We start from the raw sequence: 17,053 nt of genomic DNA on the forward strand, positions 1-17,053 counted from the left end.
TACCAAATCCTAACCACTGCTCATCATTGTACCCCACTCATTGATGCACGGATGCTCCGTCTCTTCATATAAAATTTAATTTTGAACAAAAGTTCTTAAATAGTATGATAGAGAGGTTGCTAGCATACCCTGGCCTAGCGGCTCACCCTCCTATTTCCAATTAATGCCACTGAAACACATGTGAAAACAGCCTTGACCAGTTCATATTTTCTGCCACTCCCATTTTGTCTGAAGAATGTAAAACTAGTTGTAAAACTCTCTCATCTCTCTCGAACTGCTCAACATCATCGTCCCAACCTGTATCCATTTGGGCTGCAATGAAGGAAAATATTGTTGAGGGATCTAAAAATATCTTACTGTTCTTACCGAGTTTTATGGTTTTGATTTCATGTTGGCCGAACAAGGGGGATCTGTTATAATTTGTTTGTCTGATTAAGAAGCATTGGTTTTGATCGAAAAGGGGAAGTGGGATAGGAGTTTCAGAGATCAAAATGGTGTGTCATCAAACCTCTGAAGTGATTATCTGTTCATAAAATATAAACTACCAAGATGGGAATTAGGACAACCAAAACACAGACGTGAAAAGCAGATCATCCGAGAAAAAATCGCCTGCATATAACTAAAATTATGGAAAAATCCGGATCAAACATTCTGTATAATTAACAACCACCGATAAACAAGCTATCTCTAAATGCAAAGCAGAATGGTTTCATCAACCTTGTCAGCACCTAAGAAAGGAGCTAAGAACCTCAAGGTTGAGGTACAGTTCATCAACTGATTAAGTTTACTTCGAAGAAAAGAATAGTTTATGTTGTTTGTCATAGATAAATAGGTATCGAACCAGAGAGATCACAGATTAGAACACAAACATCATCTGAGTCGATTGAGTAGGATCATAAAAACAATAATGAATCATAGAAAGATGAATAACTGATCAAGTAATCATAATATTAAGTACTACATATCGGTTGAGCAGTCAAGTAACATTTCTACAAATATACATGCTTTCAGAATTGTTCCCATATCTTTTCCAAAACCGTTTGCAGCAGTTTACAGTTAATATATATCCAATATATGATCCAGGTAATAACTTAAAGTATACGACGGCGCTTCTTTGAAAGATTTTCAAAGAACTGATGGACATCAGCAGATGTGATTGGTTTTGATGGGTCAGACGACACCTGCACAGACAATTATATAACAAAAGCTTAACACATACCCTTGCCTTTCCCTTGTCCATATCAAACATGAATTAACAGATACGACAAACCAAGTAATAACACCTTAGATCATTAAGTACATACCAGGAAGGATCGTAACTCATTTTGCATATCTGCAATCCCATTCAGGATCTCTATTTTCTGTACATGGCCTAATCCGTTGAGAAAATTTAACTCAACTCCTTCCTGCTGATGCAACTTCTCCTCCCTCTTCTGCTTTGCCACTTTCTCATATTCTATAATTGAGTCCTCCCTGTCAATCAGAAAGCCAATACCCTTGTGGGTATAGAATTCTATACAACTTTCACACCTGCAGAGAACATCTCTCCAGTTTTTTGAGAGGAACAATGGTTTCTCTTTCTCTAAGAGAAGTGGAGCTACCCGCAGATCCACTCCAAGCATGCATTTGGAACTTGCACCAGCATTCTGTGAGCACTTGTTTAAACCCATAGTTTTCAATGGTATTTCTGCAAGCAATACACCCTCCTTACTCGCCTCATTTACAAATTCACAAAGGGGAAGTGAACAGTCCTTTCTCTGAGAATGAGAAGAGCTGCTACCATTCTCCAGCTTCCCAGAGGAACAAATTGAAGGTGCATCCACTGAAGCATTACCTCCTAAACCGATATTTTTCTCAGACAGCTCTCTGAGAGATCCACCTTTTTCGCCTGGTATTTTTTCAGTATCAGTATTGATAAGTGAAGGATCACTTTTTGATGGCTCCAAAGAACAAATGCTACTATCAACTCTCGCAGAGGAAGAACTAGCTGACAGTGCATCTCCCAACACATTACTTTCTTTGCTAGTGCTTAGTCGAGCATCACTTGGCCTCAATGGTATCCAAATGGTTCGAGGATAGAGGGTCAAGAAAGAACAGATAACAACACATGCTTGACAGATGAAATCTTCATATAATGGTTCATCTTTGTCATCTCTTGGTATCTATAGCATGAGCAGAAGTAAGACAAGACATTTTACTTCGCAATGACATCAATTTAGAAAATCTGAGTACAAAGTTGGTGTCAAAATCTAGGAACATCAGAGGTCAACCACTAAATATGATGAGACAAAATGTGGAGCTGAATTTAATGAATGATGTAATTTATTGCTGCATCTGCAAGTGCTACAATAAATGGGAGCAAACACAAGTCCCATGCGTTATCAACAGATTCAAACATACAAATAAATATGCACAACATGTGTGTGTTTCTGTGTGTCTGTCTATCATACAGCCCAAATGTGGGGACTTCCAATGGCAATGCAGGAACTTTGATGCGATCACGGGTCCGAAAACCCTTAAATTTGGATGGCTATGGGTCCACGATTAACAAATTAATCAATTTCAAAGGAGCAATGTCAAGTTTGTGAATTTGGAGAATAGATATGACTCTTTTAAGCAAGAAACAAAGTCAGGGACAAATTAACTTGGCAGGGAAAGGACTTACTGAAATTTCAATTGAGAATAATGTTAAAATAAAATAACTCACCAAATCAGGGACTCTTGAGTAAAGAAGGACAAAGCTGTCGTTACTTATAATTGAAGGAAGTATCCATCTTCAACCTCATGAATTTACCTCCCAGCAGTAACCCAACCTGCTCTTTCGTAGAGGAACTCAGCATCCATATGGGTTCCGATTGAGCTGGGATTTTTAGAGGCCAGAGACTTGATGACCTACTGAATAAACGCAACCAGCAGTCCAGATAATTACCAGAAAAATCAATTAGAGCCCAGCAAGTACTACCAGGTGGTAGTTGCAAGTTTAGGCATGAACTTAGATGAATCCCCAAAGTCCACGCACATTCTAACTCTTTCATCTTTCTTTGGGACGGGTACTATATTGGCCAGCCATTCTGGGTACCTCACAACAGAAGGTGAATTGGGGGACTATACTCTAGGGTTAGGGTCGTCTTCAATAAGATTTCTGTTAAAGGTTACTACTATGATGAACATAGTTGTCACGGCGTCACGGCGATCCAAGTCGGTGGAGGGGTGTCACGTCGATATATCGACATGTCGCCCGCCATGGCGAGCATGTCGACCATGTTTTATTTTTTATTTTCTGTATTTTTAATGTCATTTAGTATGCTATAATACATGTCCTATAACATCAAAAAATCAACATGAAAGTGTACTACTAGTATACTATGGTTTAATTCATGAAAGTGTAATAACTATTAAATCAGTGAATAGTGAATAGTGATGGACTACTGGCTGTAATAACTATTAAATCCCTCCCCCCTTGTCTCTCGACTCTCTCCCTGTCTCTGTGTGTGTAAGTGTAACTGTGTATGTGTGGGCCTGTGGCTGTGTGCCTGTGTGCAAGGTAAGAAGAAGAAAAAATCAAAAACAAACACCTTCTCTGTGACTGTGCAACCCTGCAAGGCAAGAAGAAGGAAAAAAAAAACAAAAAACAGAGATAGTTCGGCTGTAATAAATCCCTCCCCCCTTCTGTCTCTCGACTCTCTCCCTGTCTCTGTGTGTGACACTGTGTGTATGTGTGCACTGTGCAGGGCAAGAAGAAGAAAAAAAAAATACATTCTCTGTCTATGTGGAAGCCTGCAACTGCAAGGCAAGAAGTCCCAAGGTCTGCGACTGTAAGCAAGCTAGTTGCAAGGCAAGAAGAAGAAAAAAGAAAAAAAAAAAAAAAACCGAGAGGACTATGGTTACAGCACTGACTGGAATAAATCCCTCCCCCCTCTGTCTCTCGACTATGTCCCTGTCTCTGTGACTGTACAAGCAAAGAAGAAAAAAGAAAAAAAAAAAAAAACCGAGAGGAGTCGAGGACTACTAACTGAAATAAATCCCCCCCCCTCTGTCTCTCGACTCTCTCCCTGTCTGTGTGTGTGTACATGTGGCTGTGCAAGGCAAGAGAAAATTTTTTTAAAAAAAAGATACTACTGGCTGTAATCACTACCAGAGGCTGGGAAGAGAAGAACGGAAGAAGAAGAAGAGGTCTGCCTGGGAGGAGGAAGAAGAACCAAATTAAAAATAAATAAAAAATTTACTTACTTGGAGAGTTGGAGTCCTGGAGGTTGCCGGAGAACTGGAGAAGTTCGAACTTCGAACTTGTTCGAAGGCTGCCGAGACTCGAGAGTTGCAGGAAGCGAGGAAGTTACCGTTGCCGGAGTAACGATCCCTCTCCTCTCGATTTTCCCTTTTGCGATTTCTATTTCCCCCCATTAGGGTATAAGTTATTATGTTTAATATTTTTAAGTTTTATGATAATGTGTATTGCAGGTGTAACTTTTCAAGTTACACCTCCAATACACATTAACGAAAAAGCATCTAAGTTATTAAATCGTTTTATATATATATATATATATATATATATATATATAAACCTGACTTTTATACATTAAATGTTCAAATATCGATCGACATACCCATATATCGTGGTATGGCGTCCATGGCGACGCCATGGCGAAGCCATGGAAGCCATATCGCTCGATATTTATACATATACCATGGCGGACCTCGATATGCCCTTTCCCCCAGCGCCAGGACGCCATGACAACTATGGTGATGAATACCTCATCTGAACTCTGTACGTGTTCTGATATCCTTAACTATTAATCTTGATAAGCCTATGTTTCAACTTGATATCAAAAATATTTTTCTTTATGGTGATCTCGAGGAAGAGTGATGCAGGTGCAATAACTTGGACCAACCCAAACCCATTTGGGCATCCAGACGGAGATGAACCAGGTCCAATTTATTTGGGAAAATATTACGTAATCTTTTATTTTGGGTAGGATACATAGGACGGTAACTTGGTAGTTTCCTTGTTGGATATGTTTCTTTTTTTGTTTTAGGCTATGTATAGGTTTTCTTTTCTTATTTATATGTATGCTGGTACCATAAAAAAATACACAGATTTGAGAATGGAATGAATCAAGTTTTGTTGAAGCCTACGTGACCTGGTGTGCGTTTGCAAGCTTCTTCTCCTCCTCCCCCCCCCCCCTTCTTCTTATGCATTCCTCTCTCCCCTGCAACCCTCAGATTTCCCCTGCTCTACATCAAAGAGGTGTATATGAAGCAACCTCCTGCATATGTTGTACAAGGGGAGAATGCATCAAAGGTTTGCCATCTTTACAAGACTATTTATGGGTTGAAATAGTCCCTTGTGTTTGGTTTGACAAATTCAGTATGGTCATTGGTGGTTATGGGTTCACGCAGTGCTTCTCTAATTATTTTGTGTTTGTTCATCGGCATGGGTCCAAGGTGGTTATTCTGGTTGTGTATGTAGATGATATCATAAATTCTGGTGATGATTCTTTTGGGATTGAGGATGTCAAGGGCATATTTGCATCGACACTTTCAAATGAAAGATTAGGGAGAATTCAGATATTTCTCGGGTATTGAAGTTATTTGTATTACTAAGGGAGTCCTATCTGAGACTAGGGTGTTGGGCTCTAAGCATGTGGATATGCCTATGGATCCTCATCTGAAGCTTGGGGCGTGTGATGATAAAGAATTTGCGGATAAATATCAGTATAGGTAGTGCTGATAGATCTACTTGGTATTGTATGTTTGTTGGAGGAAATCTTGTTACATGGAGTAAGAAGCAGACTACAGTGGCTCGATCGAGTGCAAAGGCCAAATACAGAGCTATCGCACATACGACAGCTGAAATGAAGGGATTGAAGTCTCTTATTCAGGAGTTGAGATTCTCAATTTACTAAATCTAAGGTGATGTATTGTGATCTATATTGCCAGTAATTTGGTTTTCGATGAGAGCTATAAGCATATTGAGTTCGAATGTCATTTTGTGAGGAATGTTGTTATGCAAAAACTGATCTCTACCCTGTTTGTCAATTCAGAATCCAAATGACAATCTCTAAGACTAAAACAGAGTTGAAAACAAACTCTACTATCTACTAGTGTATCTAACTTCAATTAATAAAATATAAAAAAAAAAAAACAAATTACCAAAATATCCTAATTATTCCTAAGTGTAACTGCATCAAACTTTAAAAGTTTTTTATTATTCAAATATTTAATTATACCTTTAAATTGTCCATCTATGAAAGATTACTAAGTTGGGCTCTCACATTTGTGCTAGATACAACAGAGTGACAAACTATACAGACTTTTTTCCCTTTTTTTGAGGAAAATCTATAGCATAGTTGTCAAATGGCCACCTAGTTGACACCAAGGTGACAAATGGCCCTTGAAGCCCAAGGCTCCCAGACCCAAAACCCAATGATCTTGCCTTTTAAAGTCATAAACTAAAATCATTTCTCCTTTCTACCCGTACATAAATATCTCAATTTCACCCCTTCATGCACTATATTTTGACCTTTACAACTATAAGAATACATGACAAATATGTGGAAAATATGTCCCGAGATATAATATCCGGCATTCACCATGAATGCCTTGGCATCAAGGTAGCTCCCCACACATGTGGTCATGTGGCTCACCTTGCCACCATGACAACGATGATGTATAATCTGCGTTCAAAAGGCAAGAGATGGGGAAGGAAATGATGTATATACTCAGGTCTTACCTTCTCCTAAACAAATAATAAGGCATGAATAAGGTATATAACATTATAAATGTAAATTAAGCAAGCAAAAATGAGTAAAACGAATTCTAAAAGAAACTTCGAACAAAAAGGTCATTTAACAATATTAAAACATGATAGCAAAAAACAGGTCATGTAATCTATTGCAACATTGCAAAATATGATTGTCCCAAGATGTGTCTGGGCATGTCAAAGTAAAATGCACAAGGAAATGTGAGATATTTATAAGTAGAAAGTGCCTTACAAAGCATATCAAAAGCTAATAAGATTTGGTTCACCCAAAATGTAAATATCAAGGAATTGATGGATTTTAATAGGGCAGAAGTGGTGGGTGCAAGATGACATTGGTATCAATTTTGAAATAAATGTTATAGTAATCTGGGAAATTACATATTCACACCAACCCAGTCCCACTAACATATCATAGAGACAAAACTGCACCAACTGAGCAAATACTAATCATCCAAAACTCATAAATGTCCAGGATTTGGCGACTAGCCTGACATTGACAGTATGGTCAAAGTGATGTCAGAATTTAGTCCATTAAGAAAAGATCTCTTTGGTAAATCAGTGAGTTAAGATCAGTCAGATAAGAGGGCCAGGGTAAGCGACGCTTCGCCACCTGGGGAAGGTAAAAACAATTATACTATTAACAGTATGGGACAAGAGTCATCAGGACTTATCCCATGCAAAACCAAGATAACAATATTGATAGACCAAAAGAAATAAAGAAAAATGTGCAACCAACTGAATATACATAGTAACTATAAGCCATACAACCTCATCAGGAGATTCAAGACCCAAATGGTTCTCATGAAACCAGTCCTCGCAGACGCAGCACTGGATCATCTCCACCTGTTCTTCAGCATCTGGATCTGGGTAAGGGCGATTGCATGTGCAGTAGGAACCTTTGAAATTATGGTTGTACAAATTTCCCATATTCTCAGGATCTTTATTTGCAAAAAGCTTGCAGAAGAACACCCCAAATTTTGAATTTCCACAATCACACTTGAAGTTTCTCTTTGTCCATAACTCGACAACCTTATCAAAGTAGCATAAGGCAATAATCTCCATCAATATTTTTATATGAGTATGACATGTGATAAACTTCAAGAAAAGTTACACATATCAAACCATATTGGTTCACAGGTACATTAATAAATAAGACACTTTAGCAGAAGGTTTTGCAAGGAATTCTATATTTTCCATCAAGTTCCCAAATTGCTAAAGAAAGTTCTCAGGCAGTGTATACAGTACAAACAAAAAAAAAAAGTATAGACCTGATTGCTTCATGAATTTTCAATTTTTGCCAGTCCAAAGCAAATGCGAATTAAATTTGAAGGAGAGGGTTCCCCACACCTCCAGTGTGGGGGAATCTCACATGCCATACCAATGGCAATGCAGAGAACGGTATCATCCACATAGGACCCACAAGGTCAGAACAGGAGAGAGAAAACACACTGTGACGTGGGAAACTTTTTCGTATATTTTAAAAAGAAAAGGTAAACTGTAATAGAGCTGCATTCTTGTCTGGTCAAAAGATGCTACTGCGGGATGATGGATTTCATCTAAAACTGAAATTAAAGTGATTCAGAAGCAAAGGCATGGTTGCCCAGTTTTCTTTCTGCAGTCACTTTGTTCCTTGAGTTTCTAATTTGAATATCAAAAAGTTCAATATCTGATATTCGGTTGAAGGACTAAGTTCTTCTAGACTGTGTCCAGACAGAGATACAAGCATTACAAGCTACTATATGCAGATTAACAACCAAGCATTGTTGTCTTCATCCATTCCATCCTCACAACAAGGTTCCTAAACAGATTTTTGTCACCCTTTAATCTTATATTCTGCCTTTAAATGACAAAATTTATTATTCGTCGTTCAAATCTGATAAAAGCTCTCCTCCAATCGAGGACTTTATTAAAGGAAACTTCCAAGAGCCAATATGAAGTTATTAAATTGACCATCCTTCTGTTGGGATATTGTAATTATCCCAAATACTCCAACTTGGCTTTAGTGATGTCAAACATGGACATTTATGTGTCAACCTAAACAATGAACACCCTGGTCATGATGGTTTTGGGAATACTACCACATTCTGTTGGGATATTGTAATCATCCCAAATACTCCAATTTGATTTTAGTGATGTCAAACATGGACATTTATGTGTCAACCTAAAAAATGAACACCCTGGTCATGACCTGAAAGATGTTCATGATGGTTTTGGGAATACTACCACATTTTTTGAGTGTGAAAAGGTTAAATTTCCAAGGAGCTCATGATGTACTTTATATTGGAGAAGCAAACATCGAGCATTTACTGAATTAGAAGTATTAAGTAACCCTCTTGAAGAGCAACAGAAAAGTTGGCAATAACAACATACAAGCTTCATTAAGCCATGGTTCTTCATGTAATGACGGATGCCAATGACTTGGAAGAAGCTCATACATCAAAAGGTTAAAGTGATCAAGTCCAAGCTTCAAGAGTTCATAGGATAAGATGCTTTATTTGTATATAAAAATGTAATCCTATGTAACAACTCCAACAGCCTAGATGCCCTTTATTAATGCACAATAAGTCACTCATAAAGAATAGGTAGTCATAGATTTATACCTTTTTAGATCATTTACCTCCTCAATCATCTGCTATTCTTAAAACTAACTTTCTTAGACTTAATGGTTGCTTGAACCTCATCATCCCACCACCAAGTCTCCCTAGGGGCATGACGGATTCTTTTCGATTCCCCTGGGACCTCTTTAAGAACTTTCTTCAGGTGTATGTGAAGTTAATATCACTGCCAACCTAAATAATTGGTAACCAGCTGAAAACACCCAGAGAATGGGGAAAAAAATAGTGTGGATTGCTTGAAGGCTACAAACAGATGCATCGTACCTTATACTGTAAAAATATTGTGCAAAAAGGTTTTTGATACAATGCAGTTCCAATGAGAACTATAGAAAACAACCATTGCATGATTGGTTCAAGAGCACAAGAAAAGAGATGGAATTAAATTAAAGGAGACCTAGCAATGTTAAGCGAAATATAGCCACTCAACATTTTCTAGTTTTCTCACCAAAGTATGACACAAAAGTTGTAACTTAAAAAAGTGATTACCTCGTGTCCATCATGGCAAGATAGGCTACATGCAGTGCAAAACCCAGCATTCCCGTCTGGAGTACAAGTCAGGCACGAGAAAATCGCCTGCCTCTTCATGTAACCTTTGTTGTAAGTGCACTCCTTACCATCGTCCCCTCCCAAAACCAAATCCGCCTCCTTCGAACAATAACAGAAACTTTGAATGAGAGCAACAACAGCAGTAGTTAAAGACAAATCTTTAAGACAACAAACGAGGGTTAAAATAATTGTAATATTAAGAAGCTTAGTGTCAATATATAGATAATGTATTGAACGCCGCATAAGGGGAAAGAAAATCACCAACTCCCGTTCTTCGACATCATTAAGGTATTCATGGATTGTCACTGTCTGCTCTGACTCCTCTTCGAACACATCGTCCATCTTCGCTCGAAGCTAGACAAAATGAAAAAATGCAAAGCAATCAAAATTAATAGTCAATTGAATTCTCTTCTGTTAGCAGAACCTAATTAAGAAGAATAACGATTTAAACCAAAAGGCCAAAATACCTGAGGAGGATGCCCTTGGATAAGATGAAACCCTAGATCCTATTTAATCTGATGGTTAATAGAGATTTCCAGACATTTTTAGCAGTAATAATTGAAAGTTGAGCAGGAGAGCTACAGAGACGAAAGAGGGTTTTGATTTTGAAGAAGATAGTCGAGAGAATACATGAGGATGAAGAAATGAGAGAACGAAAGAGTGCGTAAGGCTCGCACTGGCCTTAGATTTGGGTTGGCTTATTTATATTGGGGTACCTTCGACAACATTTTCCCGCCACAAGGTGCCAGAACTGTGAAGGATGGTTTTGGACGAATAAAAAGAATTGAATTCCCTCTACCCATAGAGGACGGATCATTTATCAACCAATAGAGGAAGGTTCACCCAACATCTTATGGTTCACAAATCTCTCTTAGGTTTTTATATGTTTCAAAATATCTTTTCTATATATTTTCCCATCCCCTCCCGTCTTGCGGTTCACCGTGGGTTGGGGAAACTCGATCCAATAAAAAAGGCGTGAATCCTTCAATTTTAAACTTGGGAGAAATAATCCTTTCTTTTTTCTATCAGAAAAAAAAAAGTTGTCAAATGGATCATGTAGATCATTAGGTGCAAATCATGGTTTTAAGTATTGGTATTATAGCGATCGAGACTGATATTGATATGAAGATTCTTTTCTTTCTTTCTTTTTTGTTGGGGGGGGGGGGGAAGGGAGGGGGAAACACTGTCAAGCTCTATGATGCCTGCATTTAAACACAGAAAGAGCAATATGATCACGCCGTCATTTATGAATGAAAAATCTCACTCTTGATGAATACTCCCGTGTTGGTGCAAGTACCACACAACCTGGCAGAGATCCTCCTCCACCATTTTTTTTTATTAAAAAATGGATGTTTTGATTTGTATCGACTCAACATGGCCGATATGTATCGGTATCGATATCGAATACTGGGAAGTAAATCTATTGCTAATTTGGGGCCTTGTATCATAACTTCCATTTTATCCCTTTATGTATCGTATCTTGTTATTGTATTTGGTAGCAAGGGATGGTGGATCAATGGACCTAATCTATTATTAAAATTTGTCCGACGTGATTTATTAGTCACGGGTTCAAGTTAGACCCAAAAACAGAGGCCACACAAGACCATAATGAAAAGTTTTGGACCTGTATTGGGATTCTTAGCCCATGGGCCAGGCCAGCTTAGTTAGGGTTGAGACCTGGGCCTTGCTCAAGCCCAATTTTGCAGGGCAAAACTGGAGGTAAAAGCAAACCTGCTATTTTTCATAGATACTTTAAAATCGACAGCAAAAAAGCATTAAGCATACAATGGAAAATAGAGGGTGGAAGATTTTTTAAGGGGATTTTCTTATTGACACTTCCAAGTGTTAAAATATTTGTAATTTTACTTTTTTGTCCTTTTATTACGATAAACTTTATTTAACGAAGATAATTAATATCATTTCACATAAAATCTAAAAAGTGCATTAAAATGATTTTCACTTTTTTGAAAACTCTATTTTACCTTTGCATTAAATAACTTTAGGAAATAAGACAGGGGACAAGTTATAAACACATATAGAGTTGTCAGTCAAATACTCTCATTCTTAATACATAAAAAATCGCACAAAAAATCTTTCATTTTGACCATCGTCCAATTGATAAATTTGAGAATTACTCACGATGCAAGATTGGGGAGAATCTACACATCACATTAGTAGCGGTGCATAGAACGGAATTATTCCTATGGGACCCAAATGGATCAAGAGAGAGAGTGTCTGTGTGTGTGTGTGTGTGTGTTTGTGGGTCCTATTTGCTAGGTAAAACCTCCCTTTTTCTTTAGTTTTAGTTTTAGTTTCATCATTTGACATCCTCTTGACTTTTCTTTATTTTGTATTTTCAATTGAGATGTGTGATCCCATATCTTTAGATGATGATCACACACACATCTTTTTTATTATGTTGTTTGATTGTATGTATCTTTAATGTGTGACCCTCATCTCTTCTAGAAGAGACTTCCCACTTGCATGTTTCCCCCTCATCATATTCCTTATTAGATTGAACCAAAAAAAAATATTCCTTATTAGAGGTTTTGGAATGTTTTCCATGAACATACGTCATGTTTCATCCTCTTTATAAAACCAATTGTGTCCATACATTCCGAACATTATTCATGACCCCAAACCCCCCATGATCATTCATGTATACTAGGTCTATGCATCTTTATGTTTGTAGTCTCTTTGGAATACATATAGACTAGGTTTTTTATTATTTTCCATGTCTCCATATTTGCTGCATTTTCATCTTTTTACTAAGGGTAGGCCTAAAATGATTATAAGAAAAGTAGTGAGGAATGATATGCAAAGCTTAGGCTTTGTAGCAAGTATGACCTCGAATAGAGTTAATTGAAGGGCAAGGATCTACGTAGCCATCCTAATTTAATCGAGTTAAGATTGTTATTGTTGTTGTTGTATGTAGGTGACTAACTTTCAACTCCGTGAAAGGGTGAGCCGTAGGAGAACCAATTAATTGACTCTATTACAACCATAGTAATATGTATCCCTAGTGGTGCATATATTAGTCTTAGTTGATATCGACACATACTGGGTGGATCTGGGTGGATTTGGGAAGTATCAAGCCGATTTGATTGGCCTGGTCAACTTTTTAACCAATTCACTCCATCTATATCATATTGGTATCAAACTCTGACAATACCGATAATTATCAACCGATATGCCGATACGATACCAATAACCATGATTATAACATCTAAACTTCCACAAAATAAACCTTGGAGAGAATGCAACACATCCTCGATCTTCTCCAACAAGACACTATATATGATGTCACGTTATTAATTTTCTTATTAAAAATTTTTTTGGTCAAAATAATAATTCAAAGCTTTTTTGGGAATTCTGTAGTTGGTGGAATTAAAAGAGAGATCGACATGATTGCTTTTGACAATGCTTCAACCTAAATAAACAAAGGCCCGATTATATACAACGGTTAGCGCGTTAGAACAGGCAAGGGATGAACCCAATTACAAGTAAACTGATCTTTTTTCTTTTTAAATGAATTAATTTTTGTGAGCTTGAAACGCTAAAATGTATATAGATTTACTAATGAATAAATGATTTGACTCACTTGAAGGCTTGAACAAGACCATTTAATAAGTGAATACATGGGCAAATATATGATTAAATATTAATATAATTTTTGGGAGAATATTCTTTGTACCGCAGCGCAAGTTGCACCCAGGCACATGGGCCTGCCACTCAGGGGCCAGGGTAGTCATTGCACCCAACCCCATGTGCTTGGGCGCAGCCTGCGCTGCGGCCCAAAGAATAGAACCCCATAATTTTTTTAGAAGAATAAACTTTAAATTACTTATTATAGAAAGAAAGAAAAAAACCTATATTATTTGTGAAAATGGTCAAGTTTCAATATCCTCCTTCTTGGACAGAGAGCTTATCTAGTTTAAGCCCTATTTGCCCATTTATAAGCAAGAGATACTTATGCTCTAGAGCTCTTAACAAAATATATACATGCAAAACATATTTTTAGTTGAAACATATCACACAAGATATTAAATAAATCCCCATAACAACCCTTAACATTCTCTTTCATTAGTCAATTTACAACTTCTTGACAATCCATCCAGATTATTAAAAAAATATATAGATTCAAAATATTTCTTTAATATTAAATAAACCCCTAGACCAGTCCTTAACATATTCTTATCAATGACTTCTTGACAATCCATGAAGACTATAATATGCAAACACTCCTGTTCTTGCGCTCCTTGCAGTTTTTTGATTTATTCGTCATAGCTCTTAGTTGATACCAACTGTGATTTCGATACGGATTGGTCGTATCAGGCCAGATACCTTTGTTTTTTTTATTTTTTAATAATTTTACCCTCCCTTGTATTGATAGCACTGGCATGTAGGGGCCGGGTATCAAATCCTAAATCGAATCGATCAAACCGACTGAAAAACCCAATCAAAACCAAATTGAATCCTTATCGGACAATCTTCGGTTTGGGGTATTATGGAATTTGATGAAAATTTACTAAACCAGACCAACAAAAAAACTACATCAAACATGGAAAATTGGACCGAAACCAAATACAACTGATACCAACCCAAAAACCATAAAGCCATGTTTTTTTCCTTAATCATGTATACACGGCAAATTGAACCTGATACTAGACCAGTAAGAGTAAACCAAAATAAAACGAATCCAAATCGGACTGAATCCAAAATGAACCTTCCCTTATTGGTTTGATTTTGGATTCAACCATTATCACCTTGAAACCGATTCATCCTAACCAAAATTGCGGGCCAAGCAAACCGATTGATACCCCTACTGCTATGGTAACGGTCAGGCATGGCCAATACCAATATGATTCGACTGATATGATTGATTCGATATTGATACCTTGACTTGTGAGACCTAACGGACACTCTTTTCCTCCCTAGCCATGTAGACCATCTATTGATGAACCCATTTCCTAAGCCATGAATAGTGTGGCTTGGGAGATTCCTCCCACACCAGCGGCATGAGGAATCCTCTTCCTCTTTTTATGAAAAAAAAAAAAACCGCTCCAATTCGAGTGAATCCTACGCCTAGAAATAGAAGCATGCAAAAATACTATTCCACCCTCATTCTAATAAAATAAAAAATCTCATTCGTATTGATACCCATGCACAGCCCAACTAGGCAGTAGTCTCTTGCCCTTCTTTTACTTTATATATGGGTCAACATTCTCTATGGAGAGCATGGCCCTTGCGTGCATGCAAGGGCCAATAGCGGCAGAATTTTTGTCTTTCATGGGGGTATGATGATCATTTCACCTTCTCGGTGTCTAGACGTGGGCGATACATTTTCCCATACAGAATTTTTCTACATTATATATAGAAAGTTATTTTTCTATATATATTTTCTATGTTTGAATTTCTCTTCCGTAGTACCACTAGAGTACAGTCCACTAGGGAATGACTCAGTTTTGACTATTGATTCAAGAAGCAAGTTTGAATGAGTCCCAGACTCCCAACCCCTAGGCCCAGTTGTTGTCAATCATTCCCATCGTTCATTTTCCTTATTTTCTGAACTTTTGAATCTAAGGGGGCATTCAATATTTCAGCCTGGTTTCATTCCGTATGGACAAAAGTAGGCCGCTTTCATAATACGGAATCAGATCCTCATCCTTCACGCGTTTTCGCAGTTGGTGTGTCAACAACATCTTCCCTACATCCAGGGGTGGGCCATGCTCCTCCAATCTTCTTCCTTTTCCCAGACGTTGGATGAACAATTGGGACTCCACAGCTGTTTCTGTTAGGCCTTAATTTGAATCTTAAATATCATTAAGTTCAATAAGTTAACGGATTTATGATTTTGATTTTTTCTTAAACAGAACTTTCCACCCTCTCCTCACCCCAAAAAAAAAAAAAAAAAACCCTAAAAAGAGGAAAATTCGCTAACTCCCTATCAATTAATGTAGAAGTATACTTTTGACATCTCAATTAACATAATTATAACAAAAAAAAAAATAAAATAGCACATTTTGAGCAAATATAGCACACATTTACCAAAAAAATAAGATGGAATTAACATCTTCTAGTGTCCATGTCCCATAGGAATGACTCAATTTGTTGCAATCTAGTGATAGTTATCATAATTTTAGTTATATACTTCTTCACAGGTACCCTTTTATACTGATGATGAAAGCCCATAAATTTTTTTTTCTTCTTTTCTTTTCTCATTCTCTAAATATATTATACCATTCATTTGTATTTCAAATCGATCAACAAATCTCAATTTGGATGATTGATTACACCAAAATTCATGACAAAGGTTTTACATGAAAGCAAAGTTCTTAATGAAATTGACTATAAGTTATGGGAAAGAGAATGCTACTTAGGCGTGTGCGGCGTGCTATTCCTACACCTTGATACAGGGATGCGCAAAATGATTGCTGCATTCTCATGGAAATGAAGAATTTTTCGGAGCACGATAGTCATTTTGTATGCCCTTGCGTCTGGACGGAGGAGCAACACACCGCACACACCCAGGTAATGTTCTTTTCCCCTCAAGTTATTAAAGAAGAGGGTTCTTTGAGCAAGTAGACCTACCTCGATGGCCCATAGAAAGGTTTTATGGGAAAATGTTATTTGAGTTGTGGGGGTACATTGACACTCTATCTTTATCTCTCTCCTCAAACGAAATGACCTTGCTTCCCTTCTAGTTATGAATCCATTCCATTGCACCTCATTAGTGTGTTCATCTATGTCACATTGTCGCTTGCTCAGAAAACCCTCTCCCATAAGTTATTTATGCATTTGTATTCATATTCATCAAAAGGGTCCATTTAATTGGATGTAAAATGCCCAAGTAAATATAATTGACGGGAAGTAGTTTTTTGTCGGTGAGTGTGGCCTACGTCAACACTCCCATGTATCTATCTCTCTCCTCCTGAAAACAAGAGGGTAGAGATGTCTTTTCATATGGGAAGGAGAGAAAGAGACTCATGAAAATGCTAACGTAGACCACAATTGTGGACATAGATCTTTTTCCCATAATTGACTTTACCACAATGTTCCATGCTTTAAAATTTTATGTTTTCATGGTTATCCATTATGAATCAAGCGGAATATGTGAAATTGATATATTTTT

The 17,053-nt window shown here is 37.4% G+C and overlaps 1 protein-coding gene across 3 annotated transcripts; it reads right to left on the reverse strand.

The window, feature by feature from the left end:
- Window positions 1-919: 919 nt before the first annotated feature.
- Window positions 920-10,454, reverse strand: LOC122664167 (putative E3 ubiquitin-protein ligase UBR7). 3 transcript variants are annotated; one of them, XM_043859875.1, is made up of 6 exons: window positions 10,389-10,454; window positions 10,183-10,263; window positions 9,862-10,020; window positions 7,529-7,789; window positions 1,305-2,162; window positions 920-1,181 (listed from the first exon to the last, which is right to left on the reverse strand). In XM_043859875.1, exons 2-6 carry the CDS (start codon window positions 10,261-10,263, stop codon window positions 1,092-1,094), a joined length of 1,449 nt encoding a protein of 482 aa, XP_043715810.1. In that variant the 5' UTR covers window positions 10,389-10,454; the 3' UTR covers window positions 920-1,091. The 3 variants fall into 3 exon arrangements, with proteins under 3 accessions (XP_043715810.1, XP_043715809.1, XP_043715811.1); XM_043859874.1 differs by having other exon boundaries at window positions 10,183-10,275; window positions 10,389-10,431; XM_043859876.1 differs by lacking the exon at window positions 7,529-7,789 and having other exon boundaries at window positions 10,183-10,275; window positions 10,389-10,431.
- Between the last annotated feature and the right edge of the window lie 6,599 nt (window positions 10,455-17,053).

Source organism: Telopea speciosissima, chromosome 6, assembly GCF_018873765.1.
Source record: "Telopea speciosissima isolate NSW1024214 ecotype Mountain lineage chromosome 6, Tspe_v1, whole genome shotgun sequence".
NCBI classification, from domain to species: Eukaryota; Viridiplantae; Streptophyta; class Magnoliopsida; order Proteales; family Proteaceae; genus Telopea; species Telopea speciosissima.